We start from the raw sequence: 26,907 nt of genomic DNA on the forward strand, positions 1-26,907 counted from the left end.
TTCTTAAGTGATTTCTCTTACTTAAGACTACATAACTCTGAGTGTAATTTAATATAGTTGGGTAAATCTCAAACTGAAAGATAACTTTGAGGAAGAATTAAGAACTTTACAGTCTTTTTTTTTTTTAATTTTTATTTATTTATGATAGTCACAGGGAGAGAAAGAGAGAGGCAGAGACATCGGCAGAGGGAGAAGCAGGCTCCATGCACCGGGAGCCCGATGTGGGATTCGATCCCGGGTCTCCAGGATCGCGCCCTGGGCCAAAGGCAGGCGCCAAACCGCTGCGCCACCCAGGGATTCCAAGAACTTTACAGTCTTGATCTTTTTGACAAATATAAACATAATTTCACGTATATAAACAATTATATACTGTAATGGCTTGGTGGAAGCTTGTCTTTATAGCACATTGAGTAAGCTCATAGATTTTGGAGCTAGGCAGTCTGGCATTGAGTCTCAGTTTGACCATTAACAGGTCTGATTAATATTGCTTGATTTTTCTAGGCCTCAGTTATAGTAATACTACTACTACTACCAATAGCAATAATCTCATGTGGTTGGGAAAATTGAGAACTCAGATTAAAAGATAGTGTAATTCTTGACACACATAGGCAGTAGTGGGACCTACTCATTTATTTAGCAGTGCCCTTAGGAACCCTCCTTCTTGAGCCCCTTAATATCTATTGGAAGCCTGGAATAAAGTAGGCCTGGGTGGCCATGTTACTGAAACAGAGGTTATACCATCATCCTTATCATCAAAAAATTTCGGAACAGTTCTGCTCATACCAGTAGACATTGCCACTTTACAGCACTACAGCACTATGACCAAATGAAGACAGGTATTTCTGCTACTTGGTCTGGATTTAACTTGAAGTGTAATGGAAAAGCATGGGCTTTTTTTAGTCAGACCTAGGTTTGAATCCAGTTCTGTCACTTAGTAAGTGGGAAACAAGGAGCTGTCTCTCTGAATCTGAATGGTTTCATGAATTAAGTTTGCTACAGTCTGTAAAGCACATAGCCCGTTGGCATAGAGGCATGCAGTAAATATTAGCTTTCTTCTGACCTGCTACCCAGACTCCCATGTTTTTACTATCCCTTAGATTTGTTTTGGATACCAGCCTACTGGTAATTACATTAGATCACCTTCAGGAGCATGTTGCTGTATACTGCTTTCTTTCATGCTGCAGTGTATCATCTACTAATTTCAAATTTTTCTGACTTCCTGAATGTTTAACAATTAAAAATAGATAAAATGTGGCAGAGAATAAAAAATACCACATAAGAGAAGTGCCTGGGTGGCTCAATCAGTTAAGTGTCCCACTCTTGATTTCAGCTCACGTCATGATCTCAGGGTTGTGGGATTGAGCCCCGCATCAGACTCCGTTCCAGCTATGGAGCCTGCTTAAGATTCTCTCCCTCTCTCCTTCTCATTCTGCACCTCCCCCCCCCAAAAAAAGATCACATATGAAGAGAGAGATGTAGCCCTATAGCAGATACCTTGCTGCCTATTTAGCAGTGTTTAAGAAAGTGGTTTTGGTTATTTGTATTTCAGAAAACTAATAATTGGGTAGCCTAGAAATGTCAGTTTAAATATATATAGCACAAGAATTCTGTAACTTAAAAATTATATTCTGAAATAGTTTCGCTTTAAGAGATAAAAGTTTTAATCCTCTTGTCTTTAAGGTTAAGCTTCTAAAAGATACCCTTGATGCCTGGAAGAAGGAAGTAGAAAAGAAACCACCTACAATGTCAATAGACGATGCTTATGAAGTGCTCAATCTCCCTCAAGGACAGGGGCTGTGAGTTATTTTCAGTATTACAACAGTAAAATATCTGCCTTGTCCTAGAATGTTAATATCAAAGACTCAATTATTAAACCAACAATTCTTAATTTTTTTACCTATTCTTTGATGTATACACCTATAGAAATAACATGGAACTGTATCCATGTGATTATCTTTCATTCCACATTTATTAGCAGATTAACATCTTTCTGTCCTTGCTGGTACAGTCTTTGCTCTCTATTAATTGAAATAATAGATGGAAAACACTTGGCACTATATCTGACATATAATGGTTACATATTCATATTCCCCCTTCCTCTTACTGTTTGTGTTATACATGAGGAAGAGATCTGGTAGCAGTGTGTTTCGGACACTAACTGACAGCTGTATAAGAATGCAGATTTACTTCATTAATTTATTAGAGATTTTTTTATAGTAGGATAGATCATATTAGAGAAATATAGTTTAAAAGAAAACTTTCTTAAGTGTAAACTGAATTTGTATATTTTTGGCAAGGCTGATATTTAAAATTAAAATTAGTTTGAGGTGTTTGAAAAAACTTCTTAGTTCTTCAAATATGATTTTGTAATTTGAAGTGATTGATAACTTTCCATAGGGAACATTGAGATTTTTTCTTTCAGATGTAAAGATACATAAAGAATATTCTTTCTTGACTGTTGCTGAGTTTAATTTGATGTCTGATGTATGAGCATATACAATAACAGTAAGGTTCTTATTGTATTGTTTTAAATAATTCTGTAAAAAAAATTTTTGCACCTTACTCTGTTCATAAAATAATTTTGCTATTTAACAGGCATGATGAGAGCAAGATTAGAAAAGCTTACTTCAGACTTGCACAAAAGTACCACCCTGATAAGAATCCAGAAGGGAGGGTATGTACTGCCTTTGGCATTAGGACTTTGGGGTTGACTTCCTTTGGCTGTATTACTATTTTAGGTAGAGAAAAGATAAAGTCACTCTCTTTGCTAGTGTCTGCCTCATAATATAATGCCCCAGTGTATGTTAACTTTTAGCCCACATGCCCATGATTTCTGCATGAATGGTCCTTCCTCAGTTTACCAAAAGGACTGCCCTTGTGACTAGTAACTTAAGGATATTTTCTCCTGTCTGAGAATTAACTCTAGTGGGCAGTCACATGAATAATTGAACATTAAGAATGTGGATGAACTTAATTCATCGGTGATGTTACTGCCATTCAAATTACTTAGGGTAATTTTTTTTCCTAATGACATCTAACTTCATATTGTTCTAACTGAAAAAGTAGAAAATTTGGATCAGACTTTATCAGGTGCCAGCATTTCCTGATCCTACCTCTTCCAGCTTCCTACTAAAATAACCAAGAAAGATTCATAAAAGATGAAATCACACAATGACTTCTATAACTAACAGTTTATTGCTAGAAACTTGGAGTAATTTCCACTGATTTCAAGGTTAATTTTTTTTTATTAGAGACAGTATTACTAAATGGGAAGACTTAGTATTGAAAAGATACTACTCTTAAATGTTTAAGACATTTTTAATCAAAAGCTTGGGATTTTTTGAGAAATGTATAGCAATTCAGATTCATTTGGAAGAGAAAACAACCAAAATAAGAAGAAATTTTGAAATCACTATTACATTACTAGACTTAACCTCCCGGATGTTAAAGTACTCTATAAAGCTATGGTAGTAAAATGATATGACACTGATGCAAGAATCAACATGTAGATCAAGGAACATAATACAGTGTTATAATAGTTTAAGAAGAAAAAAATATATAATAATATAGTTTAAGAGCAGGGATTTAAGAGTCAGACCTGGGTGTCTTAGTCCACATCAATTGACTTTGTGATCTTAGGCAAAGTTATTTAACATTATCTAAAAAATGAGAATAGAACTGTACACCTCATATGGCTGTTTGGAAGATTAAGTGAAATAGTATTTGTAAAGCATATTTAGTATAATGCCTGCTATAGTACTCAATAAATAGTAGCTCATAACTATTTATATAATAGCTCAGAAACTGTCTTTAGTGTGTATGAGTTCAGTGTGATATAAACCCAGTGAAGAAGAATTTTTTAGTAAATGGTATTAAGATCAATAAATCGCTTTGGGGCGGGGGAGAAAGTTTCATCTTCCAAGTATACCAGTTAGATTACCACTGGAATGAATTCCTTAATGTAAAACAAAACAAAAAAAATAACTAAAGAAGTTACTGGTAAAATACAAACCAGCTCTGTTCTGTTTAAGTTGTGGTTTGAGATGTTCCAAACTAAAAGTTAATTATCTTTGGTTATATACAGGATATGTTTGAAAAAGTAAATAAAGCATATGAATTTTTATGTACCAAATCAGCAAAAATAGTTGATGGACCAGATCCAGAGAACATAATTTTAATTCTGAAAACGCAGAGCATCCTCTTCAACCGTCATAAAGAAGGTAGGCATATGTTATTCTCAAATTTTAATTTACCTTCCAGCTAATTCTACCACATTTTTTTTTAAGATTTTATTTATTTATTCATGAGACAGAAGGGGCAAGGGCAGAGGGAGAAGCAGGCTCCTCACAGTGAGCCCAATGTGGGGCTCGAATCTAGATCCCGCCGGGGTCATGCCCTGAGCCAAAGGCAGACACTCAGCCACTGAGCCACCCAGGCGTCACTACTGTGTTGTTTCTATAGCATATTTTAATAGGTTTAAAGTTTTTATTGCAAAAGAGTCTTAGAATTACATTTTAGATAAAGTAAAAGAGTAATTTTCTTTCAGAAGATCCAAAATGTTGTCTGTATTATACTTTCCACTTCTTACCTAGGTTTTTCAGTACTTGCATTTCTAGCAAGTTTCCGTTATTTCTTCCTGAAAGGACATTTGTATTCTGTGGAAGTACTTAGGTTGTTTTTTTGTGTTAGGCCATTTAGCAGCAAATGTATTAAACGAGATCTATAATGGATCTGGATTTTAAGAATCATTTCGTGTTGTTCTTAAGTCACGTGTAGAAGACTATGCCTTTTACAACTTTAAAAGCTTCTAAAGAATAGTCTGGCCTTTAAAAAGCAACAGGAACTTTTCACATGATCATATGCTTCTCTTATACTTCTCACTTCCTGTGGTATCTCTCAAAACTCTCTGATCCTGTGGGACAGCTTGAAAAACACTGGTGTAGAAGAAATAGGTATGATTTCAGAGTACAGGTCTATTGGGAATTTCCTGCGTGTTCACAGGGCCATTTGCAGTAACAGTACCATCCAGAAGGCCAGGAGTATGTTGTAAACTTTAAAGGATTTGTTGGGGTTGGGAAGTTTAGGTTCAAGACAGCAGGTATCCTTTGGCTTGGGAACTGAATGAACTTGGCTTAAAGCACAAAGTGGGAGGCCCATTTGCTCTGTTGAATGATGTTGGGAAAGAAGGAAGAGAGGACGCTGGCAATTTGAGATCACCAGAACTGTTGAGTTATTGAAGACAAGTAGGCTTTCAGTTTTAGTATTGGAGGGGACAGCTTGGGGTTCTAGCAATTTGAGAGTAGTGATTAATTGATTCACTTTTGCATATGAGTTTAACAGAACACATTTATAAAGCATTTAGCTATATGGCATTTACTACTAATCAGAATGAGTTTAAAGAAGTCTTTTTCAAACTGTTGGTTATGCTTTAATGGCTAATGACTCTAGGAGAGTTGCAGTTGTGGCACACCTTTGTTTTGTTATCAAAGTCATAACGTTTTTTCAGACTGTGTCTCCCATCTACCCCAAAGGGGATTTTTATACCCAGTAAGTTCTGTTGTGAGGTCCTGATCTGTCTGCTGTCTGAGATCAAGTGAAAAGTTACAAAGACCCCATGGACAATATAGAAAGTAGATATTTTGCGAAGGATCAAAACCACTACACGCTTAAGTTCAGTTAATCAATCACAAAATATTCTATTTTTGGTGGAAACATTTTGGAGAAATCAGCCAAACCAAGTGTGCAAAAAAAAAAGAAATATCTGAGGGATTTATACCAGGTTTAATTTCTTTTTATGAATATTTTTTCATTTTCTTTTTAAGGGAATATAATTAAACATGGTGTCAAAATTAACACCATGACAACCAGTTTTTGTTTTGTTTGCCATTTTCCCAGCACTAACCTTTGATTATTTCAGATTTACAGCCTTATAAATATGCAGGATACCCCATGCTAATTAGGACTATAACAATGGAAACTTCAGATGACCTCCTTTTCTCAAAAGAATCACCGTTGTTGCCTGCTGCCACAGAGCTGGCTTTCCATACTGTCAACTGCTCAGCCCTCAATGCTGAAGAGCTCAGAAGGGAGAATGGAATTGAGGTAATATGGAATGACTTCTGTGCTTCTCTGCAAGCAGATTCAGGCACACCGTATGACTTTTGGTAATAGAAAATTCACCAAGTACAAGTACACTTGATAGAACTTCCTAACTTTAATTTATTCCAGCAAATAACATGTCATATTCTCCATTTAAAGGTAGAATGGAGCTTTATTTCATAATGTACTGAGTTAGTATTGGATTCAAAATTGGTAAACTTGTTGCCTAAAAAATAGCTTATAGGGAATGTTTAAAAGGAAACTTCTAGGGAAGCCTTTGTTTACTTGTTTAACAAATGTTAATTAAGCAAAACACATTCATTTACAAATATCTAATAATAAACGATTTTTAACATTTTATTCCTACCACAAAAGGCTTTTCAGACTTCAAGTCTGAATGGAGAATTAATGGCTGACTTCTTTCTGTGCAGGTGTTACAAGAGGCATTTAGTCGCTGTGTGGCTGTCTTGAATCGTTCTAGTAAACCCAGTGACATGTCAGTACAGGTGAGGCTAAAATGGATGGTTCTAAGAACGTTACACTAGACTATTAGTAGTTCAGACTTGAACATCTATGAGGATCACTTGGAGGGCTCATGAAAATGTGGGTGGCTGACCTCCACTCCCCCTGCTGCCCAGTTTCTGACTCAGTGAGTGGTTTTTGGGTGGAAGATTGAAAATAAGCTTTTGTAACAAATTCCCAAGTGATACTGATGCTATTGGTCTCTGTATCATGCTTTAAGAAGTACTACACTAAATCATTTGTGATCTAGTGGCTTAGTTGTTTTGTTTTTTTTTTTCTTAGAGAAGAGTATAATGAATCCTTACATCCTCACCACCCAGTTTCAAACATTTGTCATTTTGCCATTCTTGTTTGATTTCTCATTTGTCCACTTCCCTAATTTCCTTCCTTACCTCTGTCCCCCATCTCTAGTCTTTTTTTTTCCAGTTGTATTGAGAAATAATTGGCATGCATCATTGTATAAATTTAGCACATATAGCATGATGCTTTGATTTACACGTATTGTGAAATGATTACCACAGGTTAAGCTAACATTCATCAGCTTATATAGATACAGTAATCCATCCCTATGGTGTTTTAATTGACTTATTTTCTATTAAGCTTATAATTCTTTGATAGAAAATTCATCAGGAATTCATTGAGATTATTATAGAATGCATCTTTTTATGTGATCCTATTTTTATGCCAGCAGATTTTAGAATTTAAAACAATTGAGTTCAGGCTTTTTAGTTTCATCCTTTGTTTTGCAGTACATACTTAGAATTGTAATTCTGCAATGTTAATAAGTTGGACAAAAATACCTTAATCCAAAAAAAATACCTTAATCCAGAGTGGGCAAACAATTTTTATAAAGGGTTAGAGTAAATATTTGAGGCTTTCAGGCTATATACAGTCTGTGTTGCATATTTTTGTGGTTTTCTTACAACCCTTTAAAGATGTAAAAATCAGTCTTAGCTCCCTGGCTGTACAAAAACAGGCCATAGTCAATTTGGCCCATGCACCACCATGGCCTTTGTTTGCCAGCCCTGCATCTATGGGAAATCTTAAACAGAAATACTAACAATTCAATAGTAATGTTCTTTTTTAATTTTGGAGCATCATATATACCATTAAGCATTATTCATATATCTCTGCTGATTTGATTTCTTTTTTTTTTTAAGATTTTATTTATTTTATTTATTCATGAGAGAGAGAGATAGGCAAAGACATAGGCAAAGGGAGAAGCAGGCTCCATGCAGGGAGCCCAATGTGGGACTCAATCCTGGGACTCCAGGATCATGCCCTGAGCCAAAGGCAGATGCTTAACTGCTGAGCCACCCAGGTGTCCCTGATTTGATTTCTTCTGTCTTAAATAAGGAATGTATGTGTGACTCTTTTTTTGCTCTGTTGTGTTGTATGCAGGTGTGTGGACACATAAGCAAATGTTATAGTGTGGCCGCTCAGTTTGAAGAATGCCGAGAGAAGATCACAGAAATGCCTGGCATCATCAAGGATCTCTGTAGGGTGCTATATTTTGGCAAGGTACAGTTCATCTTTAATGCTTTCTGGATGCAGTAAGCAAAGGGTGTTCTTGTCTCATAGCCAATCTCCAGTTTATAAATAAGCTGTTTTCCCCAAGTTATTTTTATCTGCCATATTTGGATCTCTAATCATTTTTTTCGCAGAACCCTTGCTGTAAATGGAAGCTTTTGTTCCTATGGTGGCCCAGAAGGAATAAGACTAAAGTAATATATATAAAGGGAAGGGAGTCTCCCTTGAAAATTCCAAGAGAGGCAGAGAAGAAATGAGAAACTAGAGTAAATAAATCTAATGCAAATAAAGGACCACGTGAGGTGTGAAAAAATCACTGCCTGAGGGGAAGGGCTTTGGGGAGCTGAGAACTTAACACTTCCTCCCCATCCAGTACTGCTGAGAGAAGCTGGCTGTGGATAGATAGAATAGGTGACAGGGAAGGAGAGGAAGATTTCTTAGATAACTGGATAGATTTCTTAGATAACTTGTGTTGGAATAGAACAGGATTGGAGTGCTGATCCTGGACTGAGGTATTTAGGAATAAGGAATCAGATGAAAATCTCTCAACTGTATTTACATGGTGTTCTTAGAACTATGTAATAAGAATACTCTCAGGTCAATGCTCAGTGTTTGAGTGTCTGTCTTCAGCTCAGGGCATGATCCTGGGGTCCTGGGATCGAGTCCCACATTGGGCTCCCCACAGGTAGCCTGCTTCTCCCTCTGCCTCTCTCTCTGTGTCTCTCATGAATAAATATATAGAATCTTAAGGAAGGAAGGAAGGAAGGAAGGAAGGGAGGGAGGGAGGGAGGGAGGAAACACTAACTCTGATATAAGGAAGCAGACCTGCACTAGATATTCCTGATCCTAGCATGTTGCTATTAATACCTTATCACTATTTTTTTAAATTAAAGATACAAAAAAAAAATGAAGAACTGTATTTCTAAGTCTTTGACAACTAGCCTCAAAGATAATTCTGTGGCTTGTCACAAGGTCACTTTTAATTTTAGGCTTTAAAGGATATTGGATTCAGATTTAAATTGAAATTGAAAATATAAGAGGAGGGAAACATTTTGCATAATAAGATAGCTGTGATATACATTCACAACCAATTTCTTTTGGGAGTTTTTTTTAACCCTGTAATGAATTTCATTATTCTTACTCTCTCAGAGCATTCCGCGAGTTGCTGCTCTTGGAGTAGAATGTGTCAGTTCTTTTGCTGTGGATTTCTGGCTACAGACACACCTATTCCAGGCTGGGATTTTATGGCATCTGCTTGGTTATCTGTTTAATTATGACTACACACTAGAAGAGAGTGGCATTCAGAAAAGTGAGGAAACAAACCAGCAGGTAACTTTCACACTGCTTTAATCTTGAATTTGAATCCAAACCATAGGTTAATGCTGAATTAATGCAAAGCAAAGTTCCCGCTATCCATAACCCCAGACATAAAACATAAACTGTTTTTCTAGATAGCTAAGTTTATTGCTGTATAAGCCCAAAACTTTTTATCTTAACCATTTGTGCTAGAAGGATTCAAGAGGAAGGAATTTATAGTAGCATATACTGGATATAATGTAATCTTTTTTTGATTACTTAGAGTCGTCTTTATGATCGCAAAATTATGGTTGTGTCACACAGGGAAATATAAAAGTACTATTGGACTATTGGGGCTAGCTCCCCCAGATACTTGAGTACTTAACTGATTTTCTTGAATATTTTTTGTGTCTCCTTTTTTAGTCGTTGTCATTCATTATTCCTATTGTTAATGTCCTCTAGCAGGCAAGTCTTCTTGCCTATCTGCTACTCCCTACCCTATCCCTAAATGTGCTTCTTCCAGTTAGCCATTGTATTGACTCTGAATGAGTGTATTGATTCTGATGTTCTTTAGTATAAATGAAAGAGTAAGCTCTAACCATAAGCTCTGACATCAGTGTTGGGGGACTTGCTTTCTGCTCCTTAAGTATGTCCCATCTGGTTTTGTTTTGTTGTTTTTTCCATCTGGTTTTGATTCCATAAAGGTACCATGTTACCTATGTAATATGACAAATGTACTTTAATTATCTTAATTTTTTTTTGTAACAGGAAGTAGCCAATAGCCTTGCTAAACTGAGTGTCCGTGCTCTGAGTCGCCTTGGAGGATATCTGCCTGAAGAACAAGCAACCCCAGAAAATCCAACCATAAGAAAAAGTTTAGCTGGCATGCTGACACCCTATGTTGCTAGAAAGCTTGCTGTGGTTAGTGCTACGGAGGTACGTGCTTCAGAGGTAGCCTGTGTTTTGATGAATATTGCAAGATCATTTAAATAGTAGAGGAACACAAAAATGTTGAGTGGTCTAGAAAACCTAAAAGTTAAAAATATTCACGTTTCTTTCTCACCCAAGAAATTGAGTTTATTGTGGATTGATACTGATGATATCAGCTTTACAAGTCTATTCTTTCTGCAAGGGGAAATTAATTTTATGTTCTTGGCTCTGGAACCCACCATAATTCTTACCAACCTTGAGTCACAAGGGGACAGGACAGGAGAATGAACTTGGAAATGGTGTTTTACAACAGGCAGAGAGCTGGGAGTTAGGAGATCCAGAGTCTTATTTTTGGCTGTTTCTTACAAGCAATTTCTAACCTTTTAAACTCAGAATTGAAATCCTAAAAGCTAACACACACACACACACACACACACACACACACACACACACACATTCATGACCAAAATCAAACATGATCCCAACTTCTTTGGCCTCTTCTGTGAGGATCATTGAGAAACAATCTAAGAATATAGCACTAAAGAATTAAACTGTAGAAATCCATTCAGTAGAATACTATGAATAATTGTAAAGGTATATTTAAAAACATTAAAAGATGTTTAAAATATTTTAAGTGAAAAGGCTAAAAATCACATTTTTGGAATTAAAAAAATGGATGGATGGATCTGTACTAATATATTAACTGTAATTATCTGTGAATGGTAGAATTGTAGGCTATTTTTATGTTTTCTCCAATGATTATCCAATACTTTTGTAAGAGAAAAACTCCTCAGTGTTCCAAATGTTAAGGTATTCTTAGGATTTACTAAATATTTGTTATTAATTCAATATGATTCTTTTTGTGTGTGTGGGGGGGGTATAGTCCATTGCTTTTCAGTGCCCCTTGAGTAAGAATAAAGAGCTTTAGATGCCACTCTTGATTTTTGTACTCTTTCTGAATTTTGTGTTCTACCAGCATGATGCATTTTGCTGACTGAAAACATTCTTTCCAGAAATACTGGCAGGTTGTTGATAAACTACAGTGGGGAAGAAAGGTATTTCAGAATCTTGGTCTGAACTCCATCTGGATTTGTCAAAATGCTTATTTTAAACCTCCATTCTCAAAGTTTTACAATTCTCTTAAGAACACGTTCTTTCAGTCATTTTACTTAAGTAGTAGTTAACATTTTAAAAACAGGTTAGATGTTTTTATCTAAAATAAAGGTAATAACCCAATTTCCTGCTAGCATAGAGCTTTTTTAAGTGTAAAACATACAGAAATTTGTATTAAAACAGTTGAAGGAAGGCAGCCTGCATGGCTCAGTGGTTTAGCGCCGCCTTCGGCCCGCAATGTGGTCCTGAAGACCCATGATCAAGTCCCATGTCGGGCTCCCTGCATGGAGCCTCCTTCTCCCTCTGCCTATGTCTGTGTGTCTCTCATGAATAAATAAATAAAATCTTTAAAAAAACAAAAAATAAAACAGTTGAAGGAGAGTCAAATGCCTACTTACACGCTTCTAATTAAGGAGAGCCACATAAACAGGGAAAGCACAGTGGATGGCTCAGCAGTTATGCCTTTAGAACTGCTTAATGCAGCCTTGATTCGGAGTTTGGGCCAAGAAAATCTGAAGTGACTCTCTACCCATAAATTTTACCTCCCTTGGTAGCAGTATGCTTCAGAAAAACTTAGATTTTGTTTTCAGATATGTTTATATAAAGTAAGGATGGTATGATTCTTTTTAGGCATGTATTTACTGAGTGTTCAATAAATACTGCAGCATAAACTATCAGGTAACTTTTGCTGTAGCAGAGCAAAACAGATGTTAAGGATATGAAGTCATACAGATTTCTATTTGAATCCTAGTTTTCCCCCACTGTAAGGACTGTGTAAACTGGGATAGATCATTAGATTGTTCTTAGCTTTGACTTTTCTCAGCTGCCAAATGGATAATAACAAATTTGTTAGAATTATTGAGCCCCATTATACTTACAGCACTTATTACAGTGCTTGGCATGTAATCAGTTTCACTAAATGATAACTTGCATTATTTTTTCCTAAATGTTACAAAACAGTAATATTCTGTATCCTAGATTCTGAAGATGCTCAACAGCAACACCGAGAGCCCCTATTTAATATGGAACAATTCTACAAGAGCAGAACTACTTGAGTTTCTTGAATCCCAACAAGAAAACATGATTAAAAAAGTATGTTATTGTTTCATGAACTTCTGGGGTGACGTAATCTCAAAAAAAATTCTCTGGAAACATAACTCAGTACTGACAAAACAGAAACGTATTGTTTCTCCATTTTGTGTTAATCAAGCCTACAGGTTTTTGCCACCTAATATGTGGCCCATGTAAGAACGACCCTCTTGTAGTTAATGATACATTCATGTTTTCATCACTATTTACATGTAGCTTGTTCACCATTTAACAGATTATTCTCACCCAAAGCACTCTTGCAGTTGTTCTCTTCATCCTCTTTCCTAGTACATCAGAGTGCTTTCTTGTATCAGAATTGAACTGTTTTTCCCATCTTGCTACCTTCTGGTGGAGAATCTATGAAACTATGGGGGGAGAAAAGCCAAGACAATACTGTGGCCAGTAAGGATAAGGCCTACATAATTCATGCGCTAGATGGTTGAGACTTGATGGTTTAGCAGACATTTATGTTTATAGGCTTAGAATTTATTAAACAGTAAGCACCACTGTTATGTCCTAAGTTTTTCAAGAATTTTTTAACTCATTTCGTGATAGTCACTGAGAATGCTGTATAGATAGAAGTTTTGAGAATTGCAGAGCTGAGGAAAACAGGTCTCACTTTTTTATACACCTGTTATTTTACCAGAAGAGACATAAGAGCATCTTCTCTTTGTTTAACACTTTACAATTTATTGTATACTTTTCACATATCATTTCAGCCTAACTTAAATTCTGTGTAGTTTCAACATAAATCTTCATTGGTATTGTTTCTTCCATTCTTCTTTTCTGTCTTTTTCCTTTTCCTTAAATGGAAACTCTTACTGGTTTGGTAACTTCTGTAATACTACTCCCCCACTCCCCCACCCCTCACCCCCACCCCGCAGAGACTCTGTTTCCCAGCATTTTGATTCAGTGTATTACTTTTTAAATGCCAGTCCAGATATGTTCATTTCTTAGCTCCATCACCCTAAAGCTGACACTAAGCCAAATGGCTGCTGAGTGGAGTGAGAAGAACCAAGTGTCATACTTGCTTTATAAACATTAGCTCTAAGACACTTCATTGGATGACCTCTGTGATCTTTTGGAATTTTAAAATTAGTTATAGTATTAACTCCTGGAATAAAAAATAATCCATGCCTATTCCAGAGTTCATATTATTAGTTATAAACATTAATACTGTATTGAGTGTATGATGTGTGTCCCACCACATTTTCCTCTAGAAAAGAAATGGAATTTTCAGACTAATTTCTGTTATTAAATTGAATATAGTTAAATTTATAAATTGGACACTAATGATTCTTATTACATCTAACAGTCTATTTTCTTTTTAAAAAAGGGTGATTGTGACAAAACTTACGGATCAGAATTTGTCTATAGTGATCATGCCAAAGAACTTATCGTAGGGGAGATTTTTGTTAGGGTGTATAATGAAGTCCCTACTTTCCAGCTAGAGGTAAGCTGTCTACTTTTAATTTTGTCTGATACCTTCAGTCATTTGTTATTGAAAGCTATTAGTTTATTCACACCGAATAAGTTGAAATAATACATGTTCTTTGCCAAATGCCTTATACCCAGCTGTGTGATGGGGTGACTGTTGGTAATTTATAAACTTCTTTATTTTGCATGTTGAAGAATTTAGTTTTGTGGATTCATGAAAATAAGTCATTCCTTGCTGAGCTATTTTTTTATATTTTATGTGTAATGCTACCCAACTGTGTCATGTGCCTTCAACTTACTAGTCTCTCCTGGAAGTGCAAGGTCATTTACACATTCACCCCATCATGTAGGTTATCAGACCACCAAATAGTATTTCTCTGGCCAACTATAAGAGGAAAATAAGATAATACCACTGGAAAGCAAGGAGATCTTTTTAGAAAATGATTGAGGTCAAATCACGTCACCTCTTGTGACAGCCACTTTCAGAAGCAAACAAGTTTTTTCTCAGTGCTTGGTGATCGCGTAGGAATTTTTTGTTGTAGGTTTTTCGGAGGGAGTGGCAGTGGGGTTGTAGTGGTTGGTTGGTTTGTATGGAGGGAAGAAGTGAAGCTATGTTTTAGGTTTGCACTTGGGAAAAAAGGAATCTAACAATAATGTATATTATGTATCACAAAACAATATATATAAATAGCTGTTAAGCAGAATGAGTTCATTGATTTGTGAAGTCTCTTTGAAAACTGTCCTTTGAATTTATATTCTAAATGTTTTTTAAAATATAAAAATATAACCAAATTGTAGAAGTTATATATTGTACTATCAATTACATTGATTTGTAAAAGGAAGAGATTTGCTAATTCGGGATTGATATGCTAAGGTCCTAGTGGGAGTAAATCCCATTGTTTTAATCTCTAATGTTTTAATGCTTTGTTGGGATAAAAACCAGTTGGAAAATGCTTTCTAATGCAACTGTGCTTAGCCACCCTCCTCCCACCCTGGTCCATAGGTGTTCAAGTATATGTATAATTTAATCATTTCATACCTTGAAGTTTTTTGGGGGGAAGAGGATGGGTGTTACTCTGGAGTTTTATTGTTATTTCTGAGGGTACACGTGTTTGTAAATATTTCTCCACTCGACCTAGGTTCCAAAAGCATTTGCTGCAAGTCTTTTGGATTATATAGGCTCCCAGGCCCAGTACCTCCACACATTCATGGCTATCACACATGCTGCAAAAGTGGAGTCAGAGCAACACGGAGACCGCTTACCAAGAGTGGAAATGGCTTTGGAAGCTCTGAGAAATGTCATAAAATATAATCCAGGTGTGTGACTGTACACTTGATCGGTAAGATCCTTACAGTGAAAGAGCCCTAGAAATTCCAGTTCTTGATTTTATCAGAGAAACTCAAAGAAAATAGTATACTTTGCCTCTTCTGGTATCTACCCAAATTTTTGAGAAACTACCTGAAGGTTTTAGCATATAACAATTGAAGTAAAAAAATGTGAGTTTTCATTCTTAAACAGCCTTAAGAGGACACTTCCAAAAATGTTAGTCATGCCTAACTCCAGGGAGATGCATGAGTGAAAACTTCAAAGCTTCTTCTAACGTCGATAACAAATACGTAGTATAAAACCTACAACCATAAAAAATCAGTTTAAATAACTTGAAGATCCTAGATCCTTCTTACTAACATTTGTCATTAACTTTCAGATACTCTTTTGCTCTTTTCACTATATATTTCAGTGCTATAGTGGTTTGAAAATGATTTTAAAAGTAACCTATTTAGGTCACCTGGGTGGCTCAGTGGTTGAGCATCTGCCTTTGGCTCACGTCATGATCCCCGGGGTCCTGAGATTGAGTCTTGCATCAGGCTCCCCAGAGGGAGCCTGCATCCTCCTTCTGCCTATGTCTCTGCTTCTCTCTGTGTGTTTCTCGTGAATAAATAAATAAAATCTTTTTAAATAAATAAAGGCAACCTATTTATAGAATATTTTCAGGCTCCTTTAAGTCAAGGGGTCTTACTGAATTATCTTCTGAAGCCTCAAAAAGATCGGAGATTACACTGTATTTTACTACCATCTAATAAAAGGAAAAGCACACTGAATAGAATCTTAATGTTTTTATTCTATTAACAACAGAATGGTAGTAAATATGTGGAATTGGGGTTTGAGGTGGGTAGGAATAGAAATACTGTTCATTTTTTATGTATTTTCACAAGGAGCCCATACGGTTGTTTGTAATATAGTCGTCATCTGGAAGAGTTCTAATTCAGTCTTAATTAAAAGCAAATGATGTCACACTTTTCCAAAGTGTAACTAGGCTGAGAGGGTAGCTAGAGTCTAGAGGTAGAGTAAAATTACCACCTTATACTCTTATTTTTTAAGTTGTATTTGGATTGTGTATTTGCTATATTTCTTTTTAGCGTGAGGCCTAGGGGTGTGGATGGAAATGAAAACAAAACATAAGAAATTCTATCCTTTTTGCCTCTTAAGATTTGTTCAGGAAGTACTCCGTTTCATGTCAAAAATGTTGAGAAAGGGTTATCAGACTTATAATTGACAGTAAACAACAATGTAGATTAGTTTTTTGAAGGTCTGTAATTTAGAACATCTCTTAGAAATAAAAGATAAACATTTTATTCTTATTCCTTAGGTTCTGAAAGTGAATGCATTGGGCACTTTAAGTTAATATTTTCTCTTCTCCGAGTCCATGGAGCGGGTCAAGTGCAGCAATTGGCTTTAGAGGTAAAAGAATTTTATATTAAAGCATGTTGTCTTTCCTATCACTACTATATGTGGTTTAGGCCTTGATTAACCACCATTTTTGGGAGGTTTTTTTTGTTTTTGTTTTTGTTTTAAATTCAGTTTGCCAACATACAGTGTATAACGCCACCCAGTACTCATCCCATCAAGTGCCTTCCTTAGTGCCCATTACCCATTCACCCCATTCCCCCAACCCACCTCCCCTTCTGCAACCCTTTGTTTGTTTCCCAGAGTTAGGAGTCTCTCATGGTTTGTCTTCCTTTCTAATTAATTTCCCCACTTAGTATCCCTCCTTTCCCTTATAGTCCCTTTCCCTGTTTCTTATATTCCACATATGAGTGAAACCATATGATGATTATCTTTCTCTAATTGTCTTATTTAACCACTATTTGAAGTTGAGTGGAAGTTTCCATGTGTTTTCTTTTTCTTTTTTCTTTTTTTTTTTTTTTTTTCATTTTAGCAAGTCAAGTAAATATGTTCTTAAAATTTAAATTAGTATACTCATTTTGAAGAACAGATGTTGCACAGGATCGTTTAAGGTGTAGTCCCTGTGTGGTCATTGTCACACATCAGAACTTGGGATGCATTGTATAGTGTCATATAGTGTCGGTTAAGGAATGCTCTTTCCTGGGGAAGCTTGGAAACCAGAGATAACAAAAAGAGGGGGCAGGATTTTCCTGATCTCACAGTATCCTCAGAGACCAGGGCATACTGCTGGCCACACACTGTAAATTTGTGTTCAGAGGACAGACCTTCCCCTTTCCCTTCAGTTGCTGTCCTTTTTTGTGGATTAGTACAAAAGCAACCTTTCAGTGAGGGTTACAGACAACTAGGCTGTTATGCTGTTTATGGGAACTAAGAAAGCCAGGTGCCCAGAACCTTTGAGCTTTAGAGATCCAAGAGAAGTTGGAAGTCTCTCTTTTAGGAAAATGAAACCACTGGTCCTGTGGGAAGCTGGATGTAGCCCTTTCCTCTGGGAGAAGCAGGAGGTCCCTGGCGACAGGGGGTCTCATTGTCTAGGCAACCCAGAGTAAGCTCTCAGGATCCTTTTTCAGATGATCCTGCTAATTGTAACATACACAATTGTAAAGAACACCAGATTAAACCTTGCAGTGACTGGTTTATGAGCAATTTATGATTTGTATAATATGTTCTTAGGTTGCATTTTGGTTTAAAAGACTTAATAAAATAATACAAATACAAATAATACAAATTGGTCAAAAAGCTCAACAAGCATGTTCTTTTAATTGAAAAATGTGTTTCTCTACTTAAGTCCTCCACACCTTAGAACTTTTTAAATGAACATTATTAAATCTAATACGTTGGTTTGAGATGCTGACCATGTGGTTCAGGTTAAGTGACCTTGATCTTTAGATGTATACTATAAAAGTAAGACTTGAGAGGTCATCCTCTTTGAAAGAAAAATAGGCCTGTTTCTTGATAATAGAAAGATAAACCAACTCTGTTGTGCTGGGCACTAAAGACATTTTCTTTCTCCATCTAAAAGCAAAAAGAAAGTCCCAGTAGTGAGAATCATTATCTTCCTAAACACTCCCTACCCCAGTTCCTTAATTGGAATACATAGTTATAGAGTAGGAACCAGTATAGGATTGAAGGCTTCTTAATAACCTCAAGATTGTGACTTGTTTCTAAAATATTTTCTAGATTATTACATTTAATTCTCATCTCCAAATTAATAGGAAGCTAATACATATATATGTGAGCATTAGCATTTTTTATTATTTTTATTATTTCACAAAAGATCCAAGTAATAAAGCCAATCTTTTTATTTTATTTTTTTTTTTAAGGCTTCCTTTTTTTTTTTTTTTTTTTAATCTTTTTTTCTTAATTTTTTATTTATTTATGATAGGCACACAGTGAGAGAGAGAGGCAGAGACACAGGCAGAGGGAGAAGCAGGCTTCATGCACCGGGAGCCCGACGTGGGATTCGATCCCGGGTCTCCAGGATCGCGCCCTGGGCCAAAGGCAGGCGCCAAACCACTGCGCCACCCAGGGATCCCAAAGCCAATCTTTTTAAATCAAACTCTTCTCATTAAAAATTATTTTGTCCTCCAAACATCTTTTTCACTTTTGGGAAGCCTCAAATTTATTTAGGTCTGCTTAACGTAATTTTATTTAGGTCCAAAATTATTTACCAGTCTATTAATATCCTCTTGATTTAATTTTCAGGTTGTGAATATAGTGACATCTAACCAAGATTGTGTCAACAATATTGCTGAATCAATGGTTTTGTCCAATTTATTGGCTCTTCTACATTCATTACCATCAAGTATGTATATATCATGAATGGAATTTTGGAAACCATAGCATGGCCAGCCTGTAGAGGGAGCAGTTACATAGGGAATATAAAACCTCTGACAAAACATGATACCCATACTTGGAATCTTTTAAGCTGTATTCTTTAAAGTTGTCTTTCTAATTATATTTTATTTAAGTTAATAAAACTATTTTGTATTTCCCATTTCAAAAGTTGAAAGTTGGAGGTGAGAGATCCAAAGGGAAGGGAAAATAATGGCTTTTTCAGTTTTCTGGATATGGTATGCCCGTGAGTAACTGAGAGTTGACCCATGGTTTGTAAAGAAACATCATTGGTATTGGATGATAGGGAAAAAATGCTTTAAGATAAAAATTAACTTGTTTTCAGCTTAGAGTTCAATCCCGCATTATTTGTCCTTCACTGATTTGATACAGATAGAGATTATTAACCACCAAGATCAGATCAGTTTTTAAATATACACCAATCTTATTTCATGAATACAGCCTGTACTAATATAAGCTCCTTTCAAACCGTGCAATTGTCAAATGTAATATATGTTTGTGCTAGAATCAACCTGGAGATAGCTTTTCAAAGGCAATTGGTGTATAGCTTCAACTTCACCACTGACTATCAGAATACATTACTCAGCTAGCTTTACCAACCCTTGGAAGCCATGTTGCTCTTGGCTCACACCTGTCTACTTCCTTGAGAACAAGAACTTGTCCCTTTCATTTTACACCTTAGTGCCTTGCACACATTAGTGTAAGTTCAGTGACTTAGATGGAATTGAATTTGCATTAAATAATTTTGTTTTCTTTAATGAGTGACATTTGAAATAATTCTCTGAAATGACAACTTTTAAAAGTCATTTGCAGATTATTTTTTATCATATTTATGATCATAATTGGTTTTTCTTCTTCATTGGTTTTCAGTAGCTTTGTGAGTCTTCACATAATACAAAATTACACTGATGAAGTAAAGAATGTTACAAAATTCATAGTTTGAAAATGTAATTTTATATTTTTATCTGATTTGTATAGTCCAATCAGTATTTTAATCTTACAGGTAAAATCGCTAATATCTAGGTATCTCAGCCTACTCTGCTGTCATTTATATTGTAGACTAAATTATCTGTCTTCCACTCTTTGCTAAGGGATATTAAATACATAAAATATTTAACCTTCCTATATCCCCTCCAGAGACTTGTTTTCCTTTGAAACTATGTTTAAACAGTGGTACATTTTCAATGAAGTATTGTTGCTTCTCTTAGGAACCTCCTTTTGTGTGTTTATTCTTCTGTATGTGAACAGAGCCCAGCCCAGTGACCAGCCATTGTGGTTGCTTCAGTGTCAGCCTTATAGTTGGCAGGCTTCACCCTGTTTGCCAACTCTTACCCTTTTGGTCACTTGTCTGAAAAAGAAAAGTCTAATAGCTGAGTATACTTTGATGGCAAGGGATGAGACATGTATAGGCTATGTCTAGAAGGATACTGTCATGTCTTAGATTGGAGCAGTGTCTTGCAACTGCTACTTCCTACTCACTTCTCTAAGACCATAGCACCAGGTAAGAATCTTCAGTGCCTGACCAGTGTGTGTTCAGGGTGGTGACAGGAGGTGAGAAGATTTTGCTTGTGTAGTGAACAATGAGGTAGGAAGATAATATGGCACAGAGGTTATGAGCATGAACTTTGGAGTCAGAAAGACCTCTGTGTAAAACCCAGCTATACCACTCACTAGCTGTTATACCATGGACTGGTTAAACTGGGGCTCATCTTCCTCATTCCTGATGAGGCCATGGTAATACCTGTTGCTGGTTATAGTGAAGATATAAGTATGATACCCTCTATAGAATACCTAGGTTAGGGCCAGGCACAGAGCTGATGCCCGTGCAGCTAATGTGATGAATGCATTCATTGAAGTATCTTTTACCCTGCAGGTCGTCAGCTTGTTCTGGAAACTCTTTATGCTTTGACATCAAGTACAAAAATAATCAAAGAAGCCATGACAAAAGGTAATGTTTAGGGTGCTTTCTCATCCAGTCATGCTCAATGATGATAAAGCGTATTTTGAACTGTTTTCGACAGTCTGATAAACTAGAAGATTTCTGAAGGCTTACAAAAAAAAAAAAATCAAACTGCATTAAGTTGAAATAAAGTTGAAAATGAATTCAGCTAATCAAAAAGTCATATTCTTTATGGTATAAATGCTAATTCTTTTTTTCCTTTGTAGGAGCTTTGATTTATTTACTAGATATGTTCTGCAATTCAACACATCCACAGGTTCGAGCCCAAACAGCAGAACTTTTTGCTAAAATGACAGCAGACAAACTAATAGGTCCAAAGGTGAGCACAAAATAGGTCCTTAGAAAGAAATTAATTATTAAAGCTTTATTACTTTGATACTTTGATAATGATTTCATGAAGTTTACCAAAGTCTGATGGTAAGGGTAAGGTCATGACTTGATGTGAAAGTTGGAAGGTTGACATACTTGAAATTGTTGCTCTATATTACTATTTTGAGAAAAATTATAGTTGGAGAAGCCTGTAGTGGAATTGAGAAGTCTTAAGACAGTGTTTGATTACGGTGATAAACTGTTTACCTTCCTTGAAAAAAGAACAAAAGTATATGTAAGTTTTGGCAGAAGATGATTACATTAGACCTTGACACTGTGAAGATTGCCTGTGGAAGCAACTAGTGAAAGGGAGATTGTGATATGTGTTCTAATATACTCCATATCTTTGTTAGTAAGGATACACCACCTCGGGAAGTAGGTCCATACAGGCATGTGAGTGTAACAGCCTCTCCATGCTGCAGGGGGATCTTTCATCCAGAATCTGGAGATGACCAGATGATCTTTGGAAACATGGTCCAATTTATAGACCAGGAACTTGTTAAAACGGTACTTCTAAGTAGAATTCCACCCAGACACAGGTGTAGTCAAAGTCTCCTTCTGTTATTAACTTGGTTTCAGCAGTAGTAGTACTCACTGAAGCATTCATTGTCTGCTCTAGCCCATGAAGTGGCACCCAAGAGAAATGTGTCAGGAGTCAAAGGCTCCCCAATCCCCCACTTCCCAAGTTGATTTTACATCAATAAAACAATCTAGATTTAGTTGTTTTTTCTCTAGATCTGGATATTGAGAATATGTCACAGCCCTGAAACAATTTTACTTTGGGAATAAAGTTAATCTGTCATCACAGGGGTTGATGAGGGAAATTACATTTAGATATCTATAGAAAGGGTCCATGAACACATTTGAATATTGGTATTTAATATTGAGTTTTCTTAAAGCTAGAGTGGGTTAGCACTCTAAAACTAGAGTTGGGTAGTTGTAATATCCAGTATTACATGTACTGGAGTTGGAGTTGACTTTGAACTCTTCAGTAATTTTTTTGTCCTTCAAAATACATGAGAGACAAATTTTGTCAAGGTAAATATATCTACACTTAAATTTTTTGTATGGGAATAATACAAGAACCAGCTCCTTAACTGAATGGTTTGCAAGAAGATATTTTAGAACTGGGGTCAGTAAACTTTTTTCCCTTTTTAGTTAACAGTTTTATTGAGATATAATTGACATGGCATACTGTCAATACTTTTCACACGTGTAAAGTGAACAATTCAGTGATTTTATTATATTCACAGATTGGGTAACCACTGTCAGTTTTTATCAACCCAGGAAAGAAAACTGTTCCCTTTAGCAGTCACTCCCCATCTTCCCTCTTCCAGCACCTGGCAACCACTAACTTACATTCTACATTTGTCTATTTTGGGCAATTATATGAATGAAATCACACAATAACTGGGTTCTGTCTCTTAGCATGTTTTCAGGGTTATTCCATATTGTTGTGTATGTTGGATGTATTATTTTTACTGCTTTTCTTTTTTAAAGTAATCTCTACTCGCAACATGGGGCTTGAACTCACGCCCCCAAGAGCAAGAGTTGCATGCTCTACTTACTGAGCCAGCCAGGCACCCCAGTATTATTTTTAGAGCTGCATTTTAAGACCTTTATGGGAAAAGGCACAATATATAATAGAAAACATAGTATAGCAAAAGAAATGCACTAAAAAAATACTTGAAAGATGAAGGCAGCATGAGAAAAATTTGTTCGCAAGGGGCATGACAGAGAGTTGGAACAGGCCAACTAAGGATATTCTGGGAGGAAGGAATAGTATGTGTAAGGCATGATCTAGCAGGCTGTGCTCTGGACAGTATGTGCATCAGCAATATTGATTTCTTCAAATGTATTAAATTTAAGACAGGAAATGAAACTGGATGGTACATAAGAGCGGGTCGTATGAATCCTATTAAAATTAACTTTGCATAAACCAAGGTTGATCTCTTCTCCCACTCCAGATGGTTTGGTTAATAGTTATGGCTCAAATCAGCCAGCATTCCATCCTAGAGAAATACGAGGCACCCAAACACTGAGCTGTCCAGTAAGTCTTTTTTCGTTTTCAAACCCCCTCATATAGGTCCGCATTACATTAATGAAATTTCTACCAAGCGTTTTTATGGATGCTATGAGAGACAACCCTGAAGCTGCTGTACATATTTTTGAAGGAACTCATGAAAATCCTGAGTTGATTTGGAATGATAGTTCCAGAGATAAAGTGTCTACAACAGTTAGAGAAATGATGCTAGAGTAAGTACAGCCTTCGTAAATTGCCAAGAAGGATAGATGTTTCCCGCATCGTCCATCACCTAATGTTTATTCTAAAGGTTAATGAAAGTGTATTTTGTGACTGAAGTTTGATATTACCCCCTCCTTTTTTTTTCCCCTAAGGCACTTTAAAAATCAGCGCGACAACCCTGATGTAAATTGGAAGGTAAAATATGCTTTTATTCAGAGGAAGGAATTTTACATTTTACTGTATTTTTTGTTGACTTGTTTTTTAATTCCTACTGAGTTAGTTTAATGACTATTAAATATCTTGTTAAGATACTTAAGTAAAAAAAAAAAAATGACACTTAAGTATTCCCCCAGAAAACAAGGTTTTAAATTTAAAAATAGGAATATTCACTTTTTAAGTAAGTAGCTAATCAAAGCACCTTTTTTGACTTTTATTAAGGGAAATAAACTTATAGTAATTATAATTTGATTATATTAATGGCCATTTAATGGGCTTTGCATTTTTATGTGTCATGTAGGACTAATGATTAAGTGACTTGACTATGATTCTTTCTTTCAAGTTGCCTGAAGATTTTGCTGTGGTGTTTGGAGAAGCAGAGGGTGAACTTGCTGTTGGAGGAGTTTTCTTGAGAATCTTTATTGCACAACCAGCATGGGTTCTAAGAAAGCCCAGAGAATTTCTTATTGCACTATTAGAAAAATTAACTGAACTCCTGGAGAAGAACAATCCACATGTAAGCTTCAGCCACCAGCAAAACATTTCAAATAGTTTGCTAAATAGACTGATGGTGTTTCTGTTAAAATCAAATGCATTGACCATGCATTAAGAATTGGTTACCTCTTCTAAGTAACAGCCACATTTAAATTCACATATGCCCATTCATCTTTGGGGGGGGGGGGGCGGGGGGCATTTTCAAAAGTGAAATTTGTTAGAGATGTCTGTTGACAGAATACTATTTCTAACAAATGTAGAGGCTCTAAAAAAAGGTTTCTGGCACTCCATTTCCAGTGACTATAATTTTAAGGAGAAACCTAAATGTTCAGTGCTCCCTGGAAGTATGTCCTCTAGGGCATGTTCTTCTCCAGCTTTGCATATATGACCAGCTTGGCCCTTATTAAAGAAGTTGACAGGAGAGTCGTAACTATATGAGTGAACCTACTACCTGTGTTCAAAGCCAAAGGCTACTAGGGAAATAGAAGTGAGAAAGTAGCCTTGGTCTTCATTCGGTGAGTTAGAAATCCCAGTAGTGTATAAATTTTTGTTATTTAAACCTTTAGATTAAAAATAATTGAGAGATATGACTATTGTTTTATTAAGCTGGCCATGGAACAAAGTGATAGAGAGCCCAGGCTATGTTATTAAATGGTCGTGGACCCCAGTACCAGCTCCACTGGTTGCAGCTCTGCCTCATTTATAGAAGGATCATAGCACCTGTCCCTAAGACTGAGGTTTTAATATATAGAGAATAGTTAGCATAATGTCTGGCACATGTCAAGTACTTAGAAATTACTAGTTACTATCATTAGTTTAGCACAACTTAAAAAAAAATGGTTTACCAAATATTTGCGTATGTCACTTTCCATAGTCCTGTTTTCTCTTTACTAGGACTTTTACTACACATATAGTTTCCTTAAAAAAAAAAAAAAAAAGAAAAATCCTCAAAAAGCAGAAACTTTGGGAAAGAAACAGTATTTTCCTCTTATCACCTTTCTTTGCGGGCTTATTCCAATTTCCATGTTTGCTTAAGATGCTGTGGTTATATATGTCTGGATATAGTGGTGTAAGTTACAGGTCTTTTGCGATCGACAACAGAAGGCGCATTATGGCAGCCAGATCTGTTAAGTAGAATTTTTAATAGAACTGGGAAACACATTTCATGAATTCTGCATTCTCCCAAACTAGTGATGTTCCCTGATACTAATATTTCTATAACATTGAATAAAACTTTGTAGTAATATCTTTTGGAAAAAAAAAATATATCTTTTGGGAGATGATCTCTTAAACTTGCAACAGCGATATGACCTGGCCCAGTGAGAAGCTGCTTAGATTAGAATACGACATTCTTAAAGTCCTTTGAATTCATTTTTTCAAGATGGGAAGTTTGTTGTTTTCTTAGGATTTGTGACTCGGTTTTCAAAAATCAACTCTTAGAATTTACAGATCTCTAGGTTAGAATGTCAGATAATTTACACAGATATTTAGGACTGATGGTCAGTATCTTATAGTTTGTTTGTTTACACCCTCCAGGGAGAAACTCTGGAAACTTTGACAATGGCCACAGTATGTCTCTTTAATGCACAGCCTCAGCTGGCTGACCAAGTTCCACCATTGGGCCACCTCCCCAAAGTGATCCAGGCAATGAATCATAGAAACAATGCCATTCCTAAGAGTGCCATCCGCGTTATCCATGCCCTGTCTGAAAATGAGGTACTGATAAATCCATTTAGTAGCTTATAATTCTGGAATTTATTAATGCTCTCTCTCTCTCTGATTAATGCACATTACAGTATAAATCCTCTTCCTACCATGTGCCTTTCTGCCTGTGAACCAGCAGGATTGTGACAACTCTTACAGTAGTTCAAATGATATAATTAATAGACTGATTTTGAGTTTACTGTTAAGCTTGAGCCAAATGTAGATTTTTCATGTATTATTATATTTACTGTTCTATATGAACTACTGTTCTACAAATAAACTTCTTTTTTTTGGACACTTAGCTGTGTGTTCGAGCCATGGCATCCTTAGATACCATTGGCCCATTGATGAATGGAATGAAAAAGCGGCCAGATACTGTTGGTCTAGCCTGTGAAGCAATTAATCGAATGTTTCAGAAGGAGCAGAGTGAATTAGTGGCACAAGTAAGTGACTTTCTAGATTCAGTACTATTGGGCAGCCTAGGTGGCCCAGCAGTTTAGCACCACCTTCAGCTGAGAATATGATCCTGGAGACCCGGGATCAAGTCCCACTTCGGGCTCCCTGCATGGAGCCTGCCTCTCCCTCTGCCTGTGTCTCTCCCATTCTCTCTCTCTGTTTCTCATAAATAAAATCTTGTAAAAAAAATTAGATTCAGTACTATTTTAGGAAAACAAACATATCAAGCAAATAGATTTTCATTATTTATCTCATTTAACACTGATTTGGTTTTTCTGACTTAGGTTTGGTATGGAGATAACTTGGGGGTTTGTGCATGCATGATTTTATATTTTATACATACACGCA

General features: G+C 36.1%; 1 protein-coding gene across 8 annotated transcripts in view; it reads left to right on the plus strand.

Annotated features, from left to right (window-relative positions):
• The window catches only part of DNAJC13 (DnaJ heat shock protein family (Hsp40) member C13), a 117,921-nt gene that overhangs the window by 79,988 nt on the left and 11,026 nt on the right, over window positions 1-26,907 (plus strand). For all 8 annotated transcript variants that reach the window (XR_003237477.2, XR_011995264.1, XM_026015437.2 and 5 more), the window contains 20 exons: window positions 1,681-1,796; window positions 2,596-2,674; window positions 4,085-4,220; window positions 5,918-6,102; window positions 6,531-6,605; window positions 8,023-8,142; window positions 9,301-9,480; window positions 10,216-10,383; window positions 12,469-12,582; window positions 13,916-14,032; window positions 15,156-15,333; window positions 16,665-16,756; window positions 18,965-19,064; window positions 20,988-21,062; window positions 21,281-21,393; window positions 23,530-23,699; window positions 23,841-23,883; window positions 24,248-24,421; window positions 25,936-26,115; window positions 26,406-26,546. Coding sequence is in view for 6 of the 8 variants with exons in the window: in XM_026015437.2 (XP_025871222.1) it covers window positions 1,681-1,796; window positions 2,596-2,674; window positions 4,085-4,220; window positions 5,918-6,102; window positions 6,531-6,605; window positions 8,023-8,142; window positions 9,301-9,480; window positions 10,216-10,383; window positions 12,469-12,582; window positions 13,916-14,032; window positions 15,156-15,333; window positions 16,665-16,756; window positions 18,965-19,064; window positions 20,988-21,062; window positions 21,281-21,393; window positions 23,530-23,699; window positions 23,841-23,883; window positions 24,248-24,421; window positions 25,936-26,115; window positions 26,406-26,546 (2,556 nt within the window). In the remaining 2 variants the exon portion in view is untranslated. The remainder of the gene's footprint in view (window positions 1-1,680; window positions 1,797-2,595; window positions 2,675-4,084; window positions 4,221-5,917; window positions 6,103-6,530; window positions 6,606-8,022; window positions 8,143-9,300; window positions 9,481-10,215; window positions 10,384-12,468; window positions 12,583-13,915; window positions 14,033-15,155; window positions 15,334-16,664; window positions 16,757-18,964; window positions 19,065-20,987; window positions 21,063-21,280; window positions 21,394-23,529; window positions 23,700-23,840; window positions 23,884-24,247; window positions 24,422-25,935; window positions 26,116-26,405; window positions 26,547-26,907) is intronic.

This window comes from Vulpes vulpes, chromosome 11 (genome assembly GCF_048418805.1).
Source record: "Vulpes vulpes isolate BD-2025 chromosome 11, VulVul3, whole genome shotgun sequence".
NCBI lineage: Eukaryota > Metazoa > Chordata > Mammalia > Carnivora > Canidae > Vulpes > Vulpes vulpes.